General features: G+C 36.4%; 1 protein-coding gene across 1 annotated transcript; it reads right to left on the minus strand.

The window, feature by feature from the left end:
• Positions 1 to 1,101: 1,101 nt before the first annotated feature.
• On the minus strand, positions 1,102 to 15,282 carry LOC128017729 (retinal guanylyl cyclase 2). The gene is made up of 18 exons (XM_052603190.1): positions 14,232 to 15,282; positions 13,062 to 13,366; positions 12,626 to 12,974; positions 12,444 to 12,528; positions 12,250 to 12,346; positions 12,050 to 12,172; positions 11,342 to 11,422; positions 10,976 to 11,152; positions 10,616 to 10,772; positions 10,392 to 10,541; positions 10,038 to 10,186; positions 8,257 to 8,420; positions 7,931 to 8,123; positions 6,761 to 6,935; positions 6,575 to 6,673; positions 6,270 to 6,364; positions 3,219 to 3,304; positions 1,102 to 1,505 (listed from the first exon to the last, which is right to left on the minus strand). The coding sequence occupies exons 1-18, from the start codon at positions 14,983 to 14,985 to the stop codon at positions 1,385 to 1,387; spliced, it is 3,360 nt and encodes a 1,119-aa protein (XP_052459150.1). The 5' UTR covers positions 14,986 to 15,282; the 3' UTR covers positions 1,102 to 1,384.
• Positions 15,283 to 16,854: the final 1,572 nt, after the last annotated feature.

Raw genomic sequence — 16,854 nt, forward strand, 5'->3', positions numbered from 1 at the left:
TTTCAGAGCTTCAGAATTTCTTTTGCATCTCAGAGAGAATGCCTTTAACTATGATGTCACACACAGTCATTTCAAGACTCATAAAATGTACACATTACCACTGTCGCTATTAAACTATACCTTTTCACTTTAAACAAACTACACATGGTATTTTCAAATGTTATTTTTATTTTTTTACAGTACATAGGGGATTTGTACAGTATGTCCAGTAATTCATTCTTTTAACATGAATAAGCATTTGTCTACAAATATATAATACTACTGTTAAACATGTTGGGTTAGTAAGATTTATTTAGCAATTATGCATTAAATTGATCAAAATGACACAAAAGACTTTTACATTGTTACAGAATATTTCTGTTTCAACTAGAAGCTGTTTTTTAAAACTTTTTATAAATCATATAACACTGTGTGTGTGTGTAGGGGGGGGGGTATCATGGTTTCCACAAAAATCTTACTGACCCCCAACTTTTGAACTGTAGTATATACATATACACATACACAAGCACACATCATAGTTTACTGTCTTTGCTAAAACTAATTCTGGTACTACAACCACCATTATACATTCACACAATGCAAATATGCATTTTAATACATATTCTGATATCGTTTGTCAGCTGGGTTTTCATGGCAATCCTATTATGGATTATACTAATTGATCGTGTATGGGGAAAACAGTTTTTCCTCAAAAAGACAAAAATCAACTAAAATCCCATGGTAAACCTGAACTCGAATTCTAAATCTAAAATTCTAAAACATCATATCCACCAAATGAACACTGCATTTTAATCCTGGTTGGACAATGGTGTGGGTTTCTAGTTTATTGCGATACTATATTTACTATTTTCTAAAGTCACAGAGATTCATACCAAGAGGGATAATCTACAAATGAATGATGTGAACGCTTTGTATGTGTTGGAGACTTTTTGTGCCGGTCCTGATGCCCCTCTTGCTGAGTAATGAATTCCCACATGATAAATTCAGCTCCTTGTGAGACTTTGGTTCATTTCATAAAAGTGCTTCATGTGGAGAATTGAGATATGCAGCTTCTCAGACAGCTGTACATGTTTATGATGAGTGAGCTGGTCCACCTCCAAATGAGAAGCTTATGATAAGCTGAAGTGCCATGTAGTTTCAGTATGGTCTGATATATTGAAAGCTTCTTCATAGTGAATCTTCTACTAAAAAGTCTGAATTTCTACCATAACAGATGTTCGTGTTCAGTTAACTCTACACACAAACTTGCTTTTAAAGGAAAATAGGCTCAGAAAAAGCAAGAGCAAGGTTTTGGTACTTTTTTTAAAGCTTGTTCTCTGTTTCTCCACATTCCATTTCATTCTGTGTGCAGGTGTGGGATCAAAAAGGCAAAGGTTAAAGGTCATCAGTGATGGTGGATCATGACATTGCCCTCATCAGACATGGTGAGCTGAGCCACATGACGCACAGTGGAGATCTTCCTCACTGCCTTCTTAAGCATCACCTTAAAATCTTTTGATTCATGTCTGTAAGACAGAAAAATTAAAAAGGAACATCAGCCTTAGTTTGTCTAATATATCAACATATGACATCATGTTTTTTCACTTGTCTGGCAAATACGTTTTTCCAAAAACTACAGAAAAAAAATATATTTTTATGAATACATCAATATCTACTTCATTCAACTGTTTTATATATATGACGAGTTCAGATGCAAAAGCCTCTAAGTGCCATCTGAAATTTTCATCTAAAATTAGGATTTTTATCAAGCTCCTATGCTTAAGTTGAGTCATTTTTCTTTAATGGCAATGTGCAGGTCCTTTTCCAAACTATTAAAGTGAAATAACTGAACATAAATATAGGAGCCTGATAAAAAACCTAATTTTAGATGAAAATTTCAGATGGCACTTAAGAGGCTTGTGCATCTGAACTTTTCATATATATATATATATATATATATATATATATATATATATATATATATATATATATATATATATATATATATATATATATATATATATATACACACACATTATTTGTTTTGGATAAAAAAAAAACATTTACATTATGTCACTTGAAAAAGCGAAACTTGTGGGAATTTCTTTTTTACACACATACACACACACACACTTCAAAAGTATACACCCCTGGCTCTTAATACATCGTTCTTCCTTCTGAAGCATCATTGAGCGTATGATCCTTTTGTAATAGTTGGGTCCTCAGTGTGAAAAGATGGATTTAAAAATCACACAGTCATTGGGTTCAAAAATGCAAAAGATGCTGGAAAATAACATGGATTTGTGTGATCCCTCTTATTTTGGTAAAATATATAACATTATGCAGATACTGTTATATATATATATATATATATATATATATATATATATATATATATATATATATATATGTGTGTGTGTGTGGGGGGGGGTGTTTTGGTCTATGTTAAGACATGACATGTGAAACACTGAGAACAAACAAGACATTCAGAGCATGACAGAACACACAAACAGAAACATAACAGCTTGCCAAACATAGATGACGGTCCATTTTTAAAAACCGGCTATCCATATATGAGGAGAGCCGTCCAATCAGAAAGGAGAGAGCTTTCATAACCACTATCTTAGACCAGTCACACATCTCCAAGACCAAAAGTATCTATGAGGTTGTACAAAGTTACCATAAATTATGACATCACATCGTGCCACACATACATTTTGTTTTAAGGGTTACTTTGGTAAATAGTCTATTACATTAATGTAAACTTTACAGTAAAAAAACTTAATGTACAAATCTATAAACTGACAATTGCAGAAATGAACTGGAATAAAATAACAAAAAAAATGTCTCTAAAGATAAAACAGTAGGATAATGTAGTATCATCTGGGAAACATTACTTGAAAGTAGAAGAACTGAGTCTTGTTTATGGTTGGAGAATGAAACCCAACCAAAATGGGGAAAATATTGGCAACAGTTTCCCACAGTGACTCTTCCTGCCATCCTCCCCGCCTCCCCCGAATCTCTGTGCCACATTGAGTAATGTTATACATTCTCCATGCATAACATTACCTCAGTTTTTCTTCTTTGCAAGCTGTGCTTCAGCTTTCTGCTTCTTGTATGCGGCTATCTCCTCCATCTGCAAGCCATGTGCCATTTGCCTGAAAAATACATTGGAGAAGATAAACACAAAACACACACACGCACTGCAGGACACAGGCCACGGAAAGGCCTCCCCTTACCCTGACTTGAGAACGGGTGGAACAGGGAGCGGTTTGGTGAAGCCATCTCTCCCTGTGAGCCAGTAGGTTTCTTCTATACCTTTGCCCTGTGGAGAAGAGAGGATGAGAGGACAGAGCAAATAGTGTTCTTTCAGATGACTTGTCTATCTAAACCCATGAACTTAATTATTCAAGAATTATTGTACATTGTTGATATAATCACTTGATTCGTGGCACTACATTGATGCGTGAAGACACAAAACGATTAGTCTGTGCAAAAAACTGAACAGTATTAATACCAAACTGTTAGAACTCTCCTGAGCGGGTTTCTCATAAAACAAGAAGACGACGCCTCACTGCTACTGAGAAACCCGCTCAGGAGAGTTCTAACAGTTTGGTATTTATACTGTTTAGTTTTTTGCACAGACCGATCATTTTGTTTTTTTACACATCAATGTATTGTCAAGAGCTGTGGGGTTCAATTTGGTCTTGTTTGTATATGTTTTTTTGTTTGTTTTATTGTATGTTTTAGCCGTGGTTCCCGTCCACTTCTATTATAAGACTGACAGACTGCAATGGTTTCTGTTTGTGTTCTACAGCTGTCATTTTGATAAAAATACATAATTTAATTCTTGCATGATCTTTAACTACATTATTTGCATGATTTTACCACCAACCACTGCATGCACCACCATATACATCACAGCAAATAAAGCTCCATAATATACACTACCATTCAAAATGTTTTGGTTTGGTAAGGTGTTTTAAAATATATATATTGTCTTACCAAGGCCACATTTATTTGATTAAGAGTATAGTAAAAACAGTAATATTGTTTTAAAATTACTGTTTTCTATTTGAATATATTTTAAAAAGTCATTTATTCTTGTGATGTCAAAGCTGAATTCTCAGCAGCCATTGCTCCAGTCTTCAGTGTCACATGATCCGGTGATCAGGTGAATGAATGTTTAGCCGTTTAGTGTTTTCTAGTTTCCATGTTCCGAAGTTTTGCCTTTTCTGTGTTTTGAATCTTGGACTGTTCCTTTGCCTGTTTAGCGAATTACTTTCTTGGAATGCCTTGTATGTACAGTTTCGCTGGTGTATGACCTTGCCTGTTTGACTATGGAATTACATTTGCTTCAATAAAAATTAATGAAGCTTTATAAAACTCGAGGAAACTTTTTCAGAAACTATCAAAAATATGCCATTACACAAAAAGAAAAACAATAAAAAAAATAAATGTTATTGGTTACTTCAGTAACACAAGCTTACTTCAAGCTGCCTTGAAGGACAAGCGGAGGAGGAAGATGATGCCATTCCGTGTCTTCGGAGAGCTCATCTTTACAGACTGAGACAATCGAAGGTCAAATATTATTTGCATATTTAGTAATACGAGGCACGACGTATTGCAAACAAATCAACGCGAGAGCTTTTTTTTTCTTTTTCTTTTTGTATTAATGCAGAGAACAAAAAACATACAAAAGTAAAAACATACATCACATAAAATCCACCACAAAAAACAAACAATAAAGAATAAAATAGAACTAAAGAAAAGAGTGGCAAAAAAATTACAAAAGGAGATCAAAGGCAGAGCAAATTCTAACAGTCCTTTTAGCTTTCTTATAAGTAGATACTGAGATGACATTCAAATAGTTTTCCATTTCTTTTAGGAAAACAGAGAAGACAGGTTTACAGTTATAGAATTTGCATTTATGAATGTGAAATGTGTTTAGGAAAGAATTTAAATTAATAACAAAACTGTTATTTTCATTTGTGGGGTCAGAGTCATAATACCCAAATAATGTTTTTCATACAGTGTGTATTAAGAATCCTGGCAAAATATTACACTTGACAAACACACCAATATCATCCCAAAGTTTCTGAGTGTAGTGACATGAACAAAATAAATGTACAGTTTCTTCAGAACTCAAACAAAAAGAGCATGTAAGATCAATGTCAGAATTAAATATTTGTATAAACTTCTTTACAGGGTAGAACCTGTGTATGAGCTTAAAGGGTTAGTTCACCCAAATAGCAAAGTTATGTCATTAATAACTTACCCTCATGTCGTTCCAAACCAGTAAGACCTCCGTTTATCTTTGGAACACAGTTTAAGATATTTTAAATTTAGAGAAATTTAAATCTGAGAGCTCTCAGTCCCTCCATTGAAGCTGTATGTACGGTATACTGTCCATGTCAAGAAAGGTAAGAAAAACATCTTCAAAGTAGTCCATGTGACATCAGAGGTTCAGATATATATTTTTTTAAACATCAAAAATACATTTTGGTCCAAAAATAACAAAAACTATGACTCTATTCAGCATTGTCTTCTCTTCTGTGTCTGTTGTGAGAGAGTTCAAAACAAAGCAGTTTGTAATATCCGTTTCACGAACGAATCATTCGATGTAACCGGATCTTTTTGAACCAGTTCACCAAATAGAACTGAATCGTTTGGTTCGAATGGTTCGCGTCTCCAATACGCAATAATCCACAAATTACTTAAGCTGTTAACTTTTTTAATGTGGCTGACACTCCCTCTGAGTTCAAACAAACCAATATCCTGGAGTAATTCATTTACTCAAACAGTACACTGAGTGAACTGATGTGAAGACAGAACTGAAGATGAACACTGAGCCGAGCCAGATAACTAACGGGTTTGGAACAACATGAGGGTAAGTTAAGAAAAACTGCAAACCGTAAGCGAAATCTGTGGCAATGCATTCAGAATTCACGATTAGCGAAACGCATCTTTGAAAAATATTAACAAAGAATGAAACTTATTTGAAGAGCCTGTTAAATTTGTGCATAAATTTGTAAATTTTTTTCATTTTCATTGTGTTTTTCTTCTTTTGTAATGGCATATTTTTGATAGTTTCTGAAAAAGTTACGTTCAGTTTTTGAAGTTATGTTTATTTTTATTGAACCAAATGTAATTCCATATTTGACTATGCTCTAATAAAGCCTGCAAGTGGATTCCCACTCCATTGTCACAACTCTATCGTTACAAGTAGTGTAAAAAAGAAGTGATTTAAATTATATGAAATATTTGATTTGCTCTACAGATGAGCTCACCTTGAGTTCTGTTCTGGCTCTCAGCTCTACTTTGTACCCCAACTTCAGGTCCATCAGGATTTTTACTGTACTGGAATGGACATGGATTCTGTACGCTGCAAACACACAAAGTTTAAGTGTCTTTTTAGCTTTTTCTCTTTAATTTTAGCCATGCCAACTGTTTAATTCATAAATTTGAATTTAATTGATTTCAGATATTAATATTTTTATCACTGTATTTCGATGAGACATAAATCTTCAAATACCGATCGTAGAAATACAGAAAACAGAGTTGTTTATGGTGAAGCTAAGTGTCTCATGCTTACGCAATCCCGTGGACTCCATTCTAGAAGCAGTGGTGACCGTGTCCCCAAACAGACAGTACCGTGGCATGGTCAAACCCACCACACCAGCCACACAAGGACCTAATAGAAAGCATACATAATGTAAAGAAAGCATTTACATTTACATTTTTAAATAGAATTAAACTACATGGGATAGATCAGCCTGACCTGTGTGAAGTCCTATCCGGATGCGGACTGGTACATCAGGCATATGTCTCATTTTGAAGGTGCCAACAGCACTCAGGATGTCCAAGGCCATATTTGCAATCTCTGCTGCATGTCGGTTCCCATTGGGCACAGGCACACCTGATGCCACCATGTAAGCATCACCTATGGTCTCCACCTATAGACAATAAAGACAAGAGACATTCATAAGTAAACTGAAAGTGTATGATATTTAGAAGTAAAGGGCCGTATTATGGAAATGTTACTTTTACATGTCTGGACATAACTGTGTGCTGGCAGTGTGTGTACACATCCACCCTTAATGATAAAAATCTTCCCACGTTTTTTAATTCCCATAAATCATAAGCAGTGTCTCAGAACAAGCCATTTGTAGAATATGTAAAAAAAAAAAAAACGTAACAGGACCAGCCCACGAATGATGTTGACGAACACTGCTGTATCAGAAATGACTTATTATTAAACCTATAGAAGATATTCAGTCCAGAACAGTGAGATATTTTCTGTTTTCATTTTATTGTTTGGGTCATATTAACAGCATAGACAGCAGGATAGGTACTGTATATTACACTCAATACACAGATATGATAAAAAAAAAAACATTTGATTTGATTTGATTTCTTTCCCACCTGTTTAACTTTAAGCACAATGAGACATGAAAGAGCGCTTAGTTTAGGGCTTACATGTCATGTGACAGCCGCTTTCTATGCGTGTGCTTCAGATGTGTGCCCTTAGAAAACCCTATATCATATGTTAAAAGGAAATAACTTTAAAACGCATTAATTCAGCATGACAGACATGATAATCAAAAGCAAATAGATGTTTTGTTTTGGCAGAGTATCTGAGGAACGAGCTTTAAAGGCACAGACCTATTCTGGAAAAGGGGGCGGGGAGCAGCAGCTCATTTGTATGCTCGAAAAACAGCATATTTTTACTACTTCTTAAAATATAAATGTTCAAAATGATATATTAAATGATCCGTAGGGTATTTTATTAAACTTCTCAGACACATTCTGGGGACACCTGAAGGGATATAATAGGTCTTCTTTAAATGAGAGAAATCACTGTGGAAGCCAACACATTTGCTTATACAACGAATACAAACAATAAAACTAAGTTTTTCAATAAATGTTACCATAATTTTTCTAGTGTTACCTTGTAGACGTCATGATTGCCGATTACAGCATCAAATGTTGTGTAAAGGTCATTGAGGAGGTCAACCACCTCTATGGGCTCGCTGTTAGCTGAAATTGTAGTGAAGCCAACAATATCACTGAAATAAAGACTGACACTGTCAAAATACTCCGGTTCGACAGTAGTGCCCAGCTTCAGAGCCTCTGCCACTGATCTAGAGAGGATGAACAAAAACAAACTACTTATGAGTGAATGAAAGTGGTTCCCTATTTATTCCTCTAAATATCATATTAGTGCATAGTGTGGTGGTAAAGTCTATATACTGTGACTGTGTATATATCACTTACGGGGGCAACATTTGTGTGAGGAGTTTCTCAGTCTTTTGCTTCTCTATTTCCAGCTCCTCTGTTCTTTCCCTGATCAACTCCTCCAAGTTGGAAGAATACTGCTCCAGCATCCGCAACATGGAGTCTATGATGTTGGTTTTTTTCCCTTTATTAACATTCTTGAACTGTAGAGAGAATAAGAAAGAAGACTGAGAACGGTGGAGAATATAAGAATAGAATCAGACTGATTTCATACAATTTGTGTCCACTGCTTAGTTATTCAGAGACCTATACATTATCAATCTAATTTCAGTCTTACAACATTAAATGAGTACTAAATAAAAGTTTTTAATTTTACAAAAGAAAGGTTTAAAAGACAAAAAAAGAAAGAAAGAACGAACGAAATAAACTTTTGAGTTACCTAACCATACATGGTGAAAACTGAAAATGGTTAAATATTGCATTATACTTGTCACATCATCAGCTGGAGTGCCCATGAACACCTGGTGGTGATTAGTCCTGAGCATGGGATTCTGGGTAATGGAGTTGGAAATGGAACTACAAAAATGCCAGAGTTCTGAGTGGAGTGCCCTCTATAGGAGTTCATGGGCACTCCAGCTGGTGATCCTGACAATACTGGGGGTTGTTGAATGATTAAATCTTATTGGTTGACAAACATTCTAAGGCAATTATTTTTAGGGAAACGCAGGGCTAAAGTAGTTCCAGGCAGGGCTCAGCCTCATTACATGTCCATATCACTTCGCAAAATGACTTCAGTTATTCAAAGGCCCTTACAGCCTACAACAGCAAAATAACCAAAAACATAACAAAACTGACCAAGTAATTAAATATAGTAATTAAATATAGCAAACAAGATAAAAAAAAAAAATAATTTCCCATGTTTCTGCCATAAAGTAATATTCTATTATGTACGGAAAGCACATACTCTCTTTCTCTCATTTTTACAGTATAGTCAAACATTCACACACACACACACACACACACACACACACACACACACACACAGAAACGTGTTATTAGTGCTGCTCTGACGACTTTAGCTTCTTTAATTTTAACAGAAACAGATTAACTTACAATTTCGCTAGTAATAGAGATGCTGCTGCCAATCACTGTTAAGAGATGCACAGTCTCGGGTAATTCACATCGCTTAATCGCTCTCTTAATTTCTAATAACTTCATTATTATCTAGATTAGTCTGCTATCAACAGCAACAGCCTTCGTTGCTAGGTCTAAAATGACATTTTGTAAATAGCAACGGAGGTGAAGGATGAGATGCATAAGAAATTAATCCTACTCACAAGAGTGTTTTAAAGACAAATACTTGACGAATGTCTGTAAATACAACATCTGAACAATATTTGAAGTGTGGTAAGCGTAGTATAAACAGAAAATTGGCAACAGGCCATTGAATTATTAGAAAATAATGCACATCCGAGGTAGTGATGCGGCCACAGCACGAAGTGTAGTTTATTATTCCTTACTTATTATGTGTGTTACCCTAATGTTGTGAGTATTGGCCATGTTTTCTGGACAAGCCACTTGAGCTCTGAATAAATATGTGGCTTTCTGTGTTACCACCTGTTATTGTGGTGGTTATCAGTACATTTTACAGTAAAGAGCAAATTTTGGTAGTTGAAGCACATCCATATATTATTTTTATTTTTTTTTAAATAAATGGCCCATAATACAGTATTTTGATCACAGCATTTTTATACTGAATTTCTGGCAACCACATAAATTCAACATTATGGTGATGTTTTGGCATCATTGCTGATGTTCACCTGGTCAAAGACTTCATCAAATGTGGGTCTCTTCTCTGGCAGTTCATTCCAGCACTGCTTCATAAGCTGAATACACTCCATGGGAGCATGATCCGGGGAAACAATGGGCCTGCACATTGGAGGAGGCTTCCGGATCTTCTGGACAATTTCTATATGATCCAGATGTATTAAAGTCTTAGACATTGTAAAATTATTGTAATGTACACAACACGCTACCAATATAGACAGTACAGTATAGACCCGGTGTCCACAGAAAGGTTCAGAGAAAACCAACATGAAACAAAAAACTGTATGTCTCTGTCATCAAAGATTTTGAAAACCCCAGGTAAAGATGGTGGGGTCATGTGATTTTACCATCAGAAGAGTACTCCAGCGTGCAGAATGGAGGCCCTCGCATGACCACCTCTTGCATGATGATTGAGAAACTGTACACATCACCAGGGAGACTGCCATATAAACCAGGGTAGGGCCCTCTCAGTATCTCAGGGGCGGTCCACAGAAGGGCTGTGGGGGATACAAATATTTTAACATCCTATGCAGGAGGTAGACATCAAGAAAGGTCTCACGATAAACCTTACTTTCAGCTGGAGGTTCAACATAAGGAAATCTCTGGGCTTCCAAAACCTCGTTGTAGCCATAGTCTGTGATTTTGAGCACAAAACGCCCATCGACCACACAGTTCCTGGATTTAAGCCTTCCGTGACAGACGTTCCTGTGATGAAGATACCTCATACCCTGCATGCCAGTCAGAAACACACATAAGCTTACATGTGATGTAACTCCAATAAACATACATACAACAAAACCAATTAATGAATCATGTTTTTAATGACCAATAAGTACATTTAGAATTCAGATTCTGTGATTATTGTGGCATTATTGTGGATTATTGTTTCAGTGCTCTTCAATTAAACCAAGCTCATTCCTAATAAGAGCACCTTAATGAGGTCTAGAATGAGAGAGGACTTGAACATCCAGTCCAGTTTGACGTCATCATTGAGCAACAGATCTTCCAAGCTGCCGCGCGAACAGTACTCTGTAACGATGGCAAACACCCCACAGTCGTGGAAGAAGCCGAGAAAGGGGTTAACGTTCTCATGCCTCATATCTTTCATCTGGAATATCAAGAGCAATCATATGATTAATTGTATGATAAAATAAAGGAAATAATCAACAGCAGCGAACAAAGAACATACGGTCCCACTTTATATTAGGTGGCCTTAACTACTATGTACTTGAACATACAAACAGAATGAGCACCACACCTACATTTTTACTATGTAAAAATCAGCGGCAAAACCAACCAGTTCAAACACATCACTGGTTTGAGGAGTGATGCTCCGGAAATTTCCAAATGGAAGCCTTTTGAGCCAGGCCCAATCACCCTGCAAAGCAAGAAACAGCGGAGTAAATGTTCAAAGAGATTTACATTAAATATGTATAAATAATATATAGAAATAGTTCATATAACATAAAAAATTTTCTATGATGCTTACTTATAATGTTAGTTAAGGTTTCTTGCTCTCATAATCTAGTTTTACAGTCTAAATAACCATTTTCCACCATCCCTTTGACTAAAAAACAAACAAACAAAAACATGTTTTTGATATTTTACCATTAATATTTCAATATATTGGCTGCATTTGTCGGGTCAAAATATAATAAACAGTAATATTATTATTGATAATTATTAATTAAATATTAATTTCCTAATTACTAATTAGAATCATACGTTACTTTCTTACTGACCCGAAACTTTTGAACGATAGTGTAGTTTACACTGTTTTTCATCAGGATGGTTCAAGCCCATTGATATGCAAATGTGCGATACGTTTGAAGATTTCTAAACATGTATTTGCAGCTTCATTTGGAGCAGATTTTTTTTGTTGTGAATGTTATCTATTTATTTTGCACTAATTTACTTTAAAGTAGAAAAGGAAATATTATATTTTTCGTAATATGAGCCTTTAATATTCCATCTGCCATTTTGCCATTGAGTGTTTTTCTTTTACCTCATAAATGGCAACATTAGAATTTTCGCAGGTGGCTGGCGACTGAACGGACGGAGACTTGAGGCTTCGCTCTGAAATGCTCATTCTCGAGTCACTGGCCTTGCTGTCATCCACGCTCAGCTTCTGCATTTCAGATACAAGTATGAATAACTAGTGTGGAAATGTTTGTTTGTGTGTTCACGTGCTTGTGTTCTACTGACCTTATTGCTCAGGGATGGGTTGATGAATGTGACATCATTTAAAGTCAGTAAAATCTTGTTTGGACCCTGCACCATTCGGATCTTACTAAGTTTACGTCTATACAAAACATTACAAATATTTAAAGAAACTTTTAGACAGAATCTGCACACTCTGAGCAAAATTAATTGTTTTAATAAATGTAGGTTGTATATACCTGATGCAGTAAAAACAGACAACTGAGAAGAAGATGAACAGAAAACCAGACAGGAAGATTAAAACCATGTTTAAAAGATTCACACCTGTAACACAGAGGGTGATTGATACATATGACATAAAATGCATGTATGTCGATGTGAACGAAAACCAAAAAACCTTGTACATACAGTACACACTCACCTCCACGGCAGATGAGCCCATGTGTAAACCAGCAGCTGGAATCAGTTTTCGGTGGTCCAGCTGGGGAGAAATGTATTGGCCGTCCCAGGAAACGCACCATATCTGTCTGCATCTCAATATGATGTGTAGGTTGCAACTCCCAAGAAAAGCCATCTGTGTCCAGCACCACATAGTCCATTGTGCCAAAGTCAGAAGAGTTCGCCTGTAGGCTAAAACCTTTGAATAGTAGGTTTCGGGCATTCTGGGCGATGTTCCCCCCAGACATCCACTGACCTGAAGCCCTGACACTTTGCACAGCATGAGCCATGAACAAGATGGAGGAGTAGATGGTGCCAAACAACGGGGACACCTGTAAGGAATGTGAAGATTTTACATTAGCTACATATTAGCTTAGTGTTTAAAAAAACTTAAAGCCACATGCAGAACATTGCTGTACCTGCTGTGGTTTAAGGTGCCTGGGAAGCCCTCCTTCCTTCTGGGCCTTTTCAAAAGCTTGGTAGAAAGACTGCTCCTGTGGAGACTCTATAGTGATGGTGAGCACAGCATCGTAAGCTCGTAGTAGCTTACTGTTATGGCGCAGGACAGGCTGGGTTATATGATGGTAGGGCAGACTGTAAAAGAGCGTATCGTACGGTAAAAACACCAGCGAGCCGTCTGTCATCCGCATGTCATAAGCAGTCTCCAAAAGCAACTTCTGGGTTCCTCCACCAATCAACGCCGAGTGCATAACGAGGATGACCACTGCAAACAGAAGTAAACATGAGCGGACAGGCAGAAAGAACAGTGACAAAAGAGCAGTCATTTGTCTGAGACTGTCTGAGATCACACTGAAATCTGTTTTTGTTTTTAATTATAATGATGAAATAATTTATGAAAAAATAAAAGAGAAGTAAATATTTCAGTATAGAGAAAAAATGTGATAATTTTTTAGTGTTCTAATCATAATATGAGTAAACTGCTGACAAAAATGGCTGATAATATAATTTTTAATGAAGAGTTTTGTATTCAGTTGTTTTTAAAATAAATTAATAAATAAAACATACTAGCATTTCACTTTCAACATGTACATAAAGTTCAATTTAAACATTAAATGCATGACATTTCTATTACAAATATATGTTGTGCTCTTTACTTTTTATCCATTAAAGAATCCTGATCAGCATATTAGAATGATTTCTGAAGAATCATATAAACTCCGAAGAAAATTCAACTTTGAAACCACTGGAATGTAATCATTTGTAATTCTTAATTTTATACTAATACTCATTATTCATTTTAAAAGATGATGTACATTTACAATACAATATCAATATTACAGCATTAATGCTTTAATGTTTACTGTAATGTTGGCTTAGTGAGCATAAGAGACTTCTTTCAAAAAAAATTTTGACCCATCTTTTGACCCATCTTCAAACCCATATCAAACTTTTGAACAGTAGTGTAGATACTGAAGTATCAGTATCGCAACATTGTACTGTAGTAAACTCATTTGGAGTGTAAACTATGGGATAAATGAGTCGCAATAGTACATTTTACAGCTTAACATGAGAGCAGATCATTTATCACTAAATCATATCATACAATGGCATTAATGTTTTAAACTCACAGCGGAGATCTGCCACTTTCTTGACTCTGGCCAGGGTCTCACGCACACTGGTGTGGTCATTATGAACAGATGCCACGATGCCAACAGGCAACCCATGACTCCGCAAGACATTGGCCAGCTTTATACCCGCCTCCAACCAGACATCCTCAGCTGATGTAATGATGCCCACATGTGCCCAGCGAAAGTGGTGCATGAAGCGTAGCAAGACCAGGGAGGGTAGGGGCATGCTGCGTGCAAACGTAGGGTGACTCCGGGCGTCATCCAACTCATGTCCAATACAAGACCAGGAAAAAACTGCCTTATTCCAACTCTTTCCTAGCAGAGAGGCAGTTTCACAGTAGCCTGGGTTCACTGGACCAATAAACCCAGATGCCCGTGTGTAGAAGCCAAGGAAACGGGCAAAAGCCTGGGATGTCTCACAGTCCTCCTCCAGGATGACATAATCAAACGTGATGCCCTGTGAAAGGTAGGGGTCCCTGTTGATGTGATCTACAGCTAACCGCGCAGCCATGCCGGGCTGGGCTTTAGTGAAGAGGGGGTCACATGACCAAGGCCCCACCACCCCAACCCTGACGGTGGCAGCAGAGGTGGCAGGGAAAAGGCACAGGAAGCTTACCGTAGACAACAGCAGCCAGAGACACAAATAGCTATGTTTATGATCATAAGAGAAATGAATGCTTTGGTCAGGGGTCTGGAGTTCTCTGGTGGCCCATCCTGGACATAAGGTGTGAAAGGCACTGGACGGCCGTCGCATTGCAAGGTAACAGATCAGCCACACAGCAGGTGGGTTGGCACACAGTGGAGCTTCTTCACTGTCTCATGAGAGATCCCCTTAATGTCAATCGGGTCACCAACCACAGCAGATTAACAGGTTAAATCAGTTTGCTAAAATTATTATCAGTTGATATTTAGCATGATATCCAGTTAAAATGCTTTCAGAACAGCTAAAATACAGAAATCAAGAAGGATTTCATCTATAAATGAGTGCTGGTTATTTATGTTTTGAGATTGGGAGTGAGAGGATTGTTGAAATCCTGTTAAGAGCACAGTATAATTCCGTAATGCTCTTCAACTTTATCCAAATAAAACATTTAATGCATTTCAGTTATTGTCTTGTTAACCCCAAAACAGATCAATCTGCAAAACAACCATTACTGTATGTGCTTCACTATATTGGGTATCAGTATGGAAATATGAAACTTAATTGATTTTAAATGTGATTATGAAAATAGGGCTCTGCTGCTGCTTCAGTTTATTGTGATCATCACAGCCAAAAGACAGAAATAAGTATCTTTAAGTAAACTAATTCAATTAGTTTGAAAAGAACCTGCCAGCAGCAGTACAGCGATATAAACTATAATCAACGAGATTAATTATCTAGAATCACAACACTTTTTTAATCTTATTGACTTTGTATTGACTTTATGAAGTTACTCTTGTCAGTTTTTAAAAATGCAGTCTAGCATTACCAATTAGTGACACTGCTTAATTAACTACTTAACCACTGGATTTGACTTACCGACTCTGCCAAAGTAATATCTGATTGCTCATTTCCATATCTCATCTTCTCAAATCCTCTCCATTGAAACACTGTGACCATGTGCAAAAATCAGTGTAATGAATTATTTCTTGTTATTTGCAAATCTGTGATTAAATAAATCCAAATATGAGCAGCACGACCCCGGCCTGTCCAGAACTGAGTTACAGTTATAATCTTCTCTTCTGCTATACACCATGCCACTGCTGACCTCAATGAATCACCTGAAGATTATATCAATCCAATTTTCAATCTGTGTGGAAGACACATTGCAGTTTTGTGCATGTTCTTTTAAATATGATAATTTTTGTGCTGATAATTGTTAAAAAAAAAAAGTTTTGTCATAATGACCACTTATTTAAAAAAATGGAAGAACAATTGAAGAATAGAAAGAGCAAGAACTGCAGAATCCAGTGAATTTCCCAGTTATGCCTGCCTGATATTACTTTGGCCTGGAGCTCTGTGAGATTATTTGGTGCTGTGGTCTCTTTAATATTTTTTTCAGACACCTAACTCTGGTAAAGCTATTTAATATATTTATTATATTAAAAACATTTATTTTCTGCTCCATCTGTCGCTGCCACCCTCTCTCTTTCCTCCCTGCAATCCTACAAAAATACTTTCCCTCAGCAGATTGCTTTCTTTATTCAGTGAGTGACTGAAATTAAATCCTTCATCAATCAGGTTGTTTGAGTAAAGCCTTGTCTGAAAGGTTTTCCATATCTCCATGTCTTATATGCCCAGTCAAAATTCTTGGTAGATTTTCTCAAGCATAATTCTCATAATTCCCCATCTAGACCTGAGGCGCAGAGTAATATGTCACTCACGTGTCAAAGGTAATGAATATGAGAAGATTGCTGTTGCAGATCTTAGTGCATCAACATTCCCTCGCTGACGTCAAAACCTTCCGTCATCAGTCAGTGAGACAGATCAGCGTTCATCGGCATTGCTTATTAGAAAGCTACAATAAAAAAATAATAGAAATAATAATAATAATAACACAAATTAGATCAAATGCACACACTGTATGCTTGCATTATGAATACTTTCAAAGTTAGAAAATAAAACTGATAAAAATATTTTTTT

Source organism: Carassius gibelio, chromosome A7, assembly GCF_023724105.1.
Source record: "Carassius gibelio isolate Cgi1373 ecotype wild population from Czech Republic chromosome A7, carGib1.2-hapl.c, whole genome shotgun sequence".
Lineage (NCBI taxonomy): Eukaryota > Metazoa > Chordata > Actinopteri > Cypriniformes > Cyprinidae > Carassius > Carassius gibelio.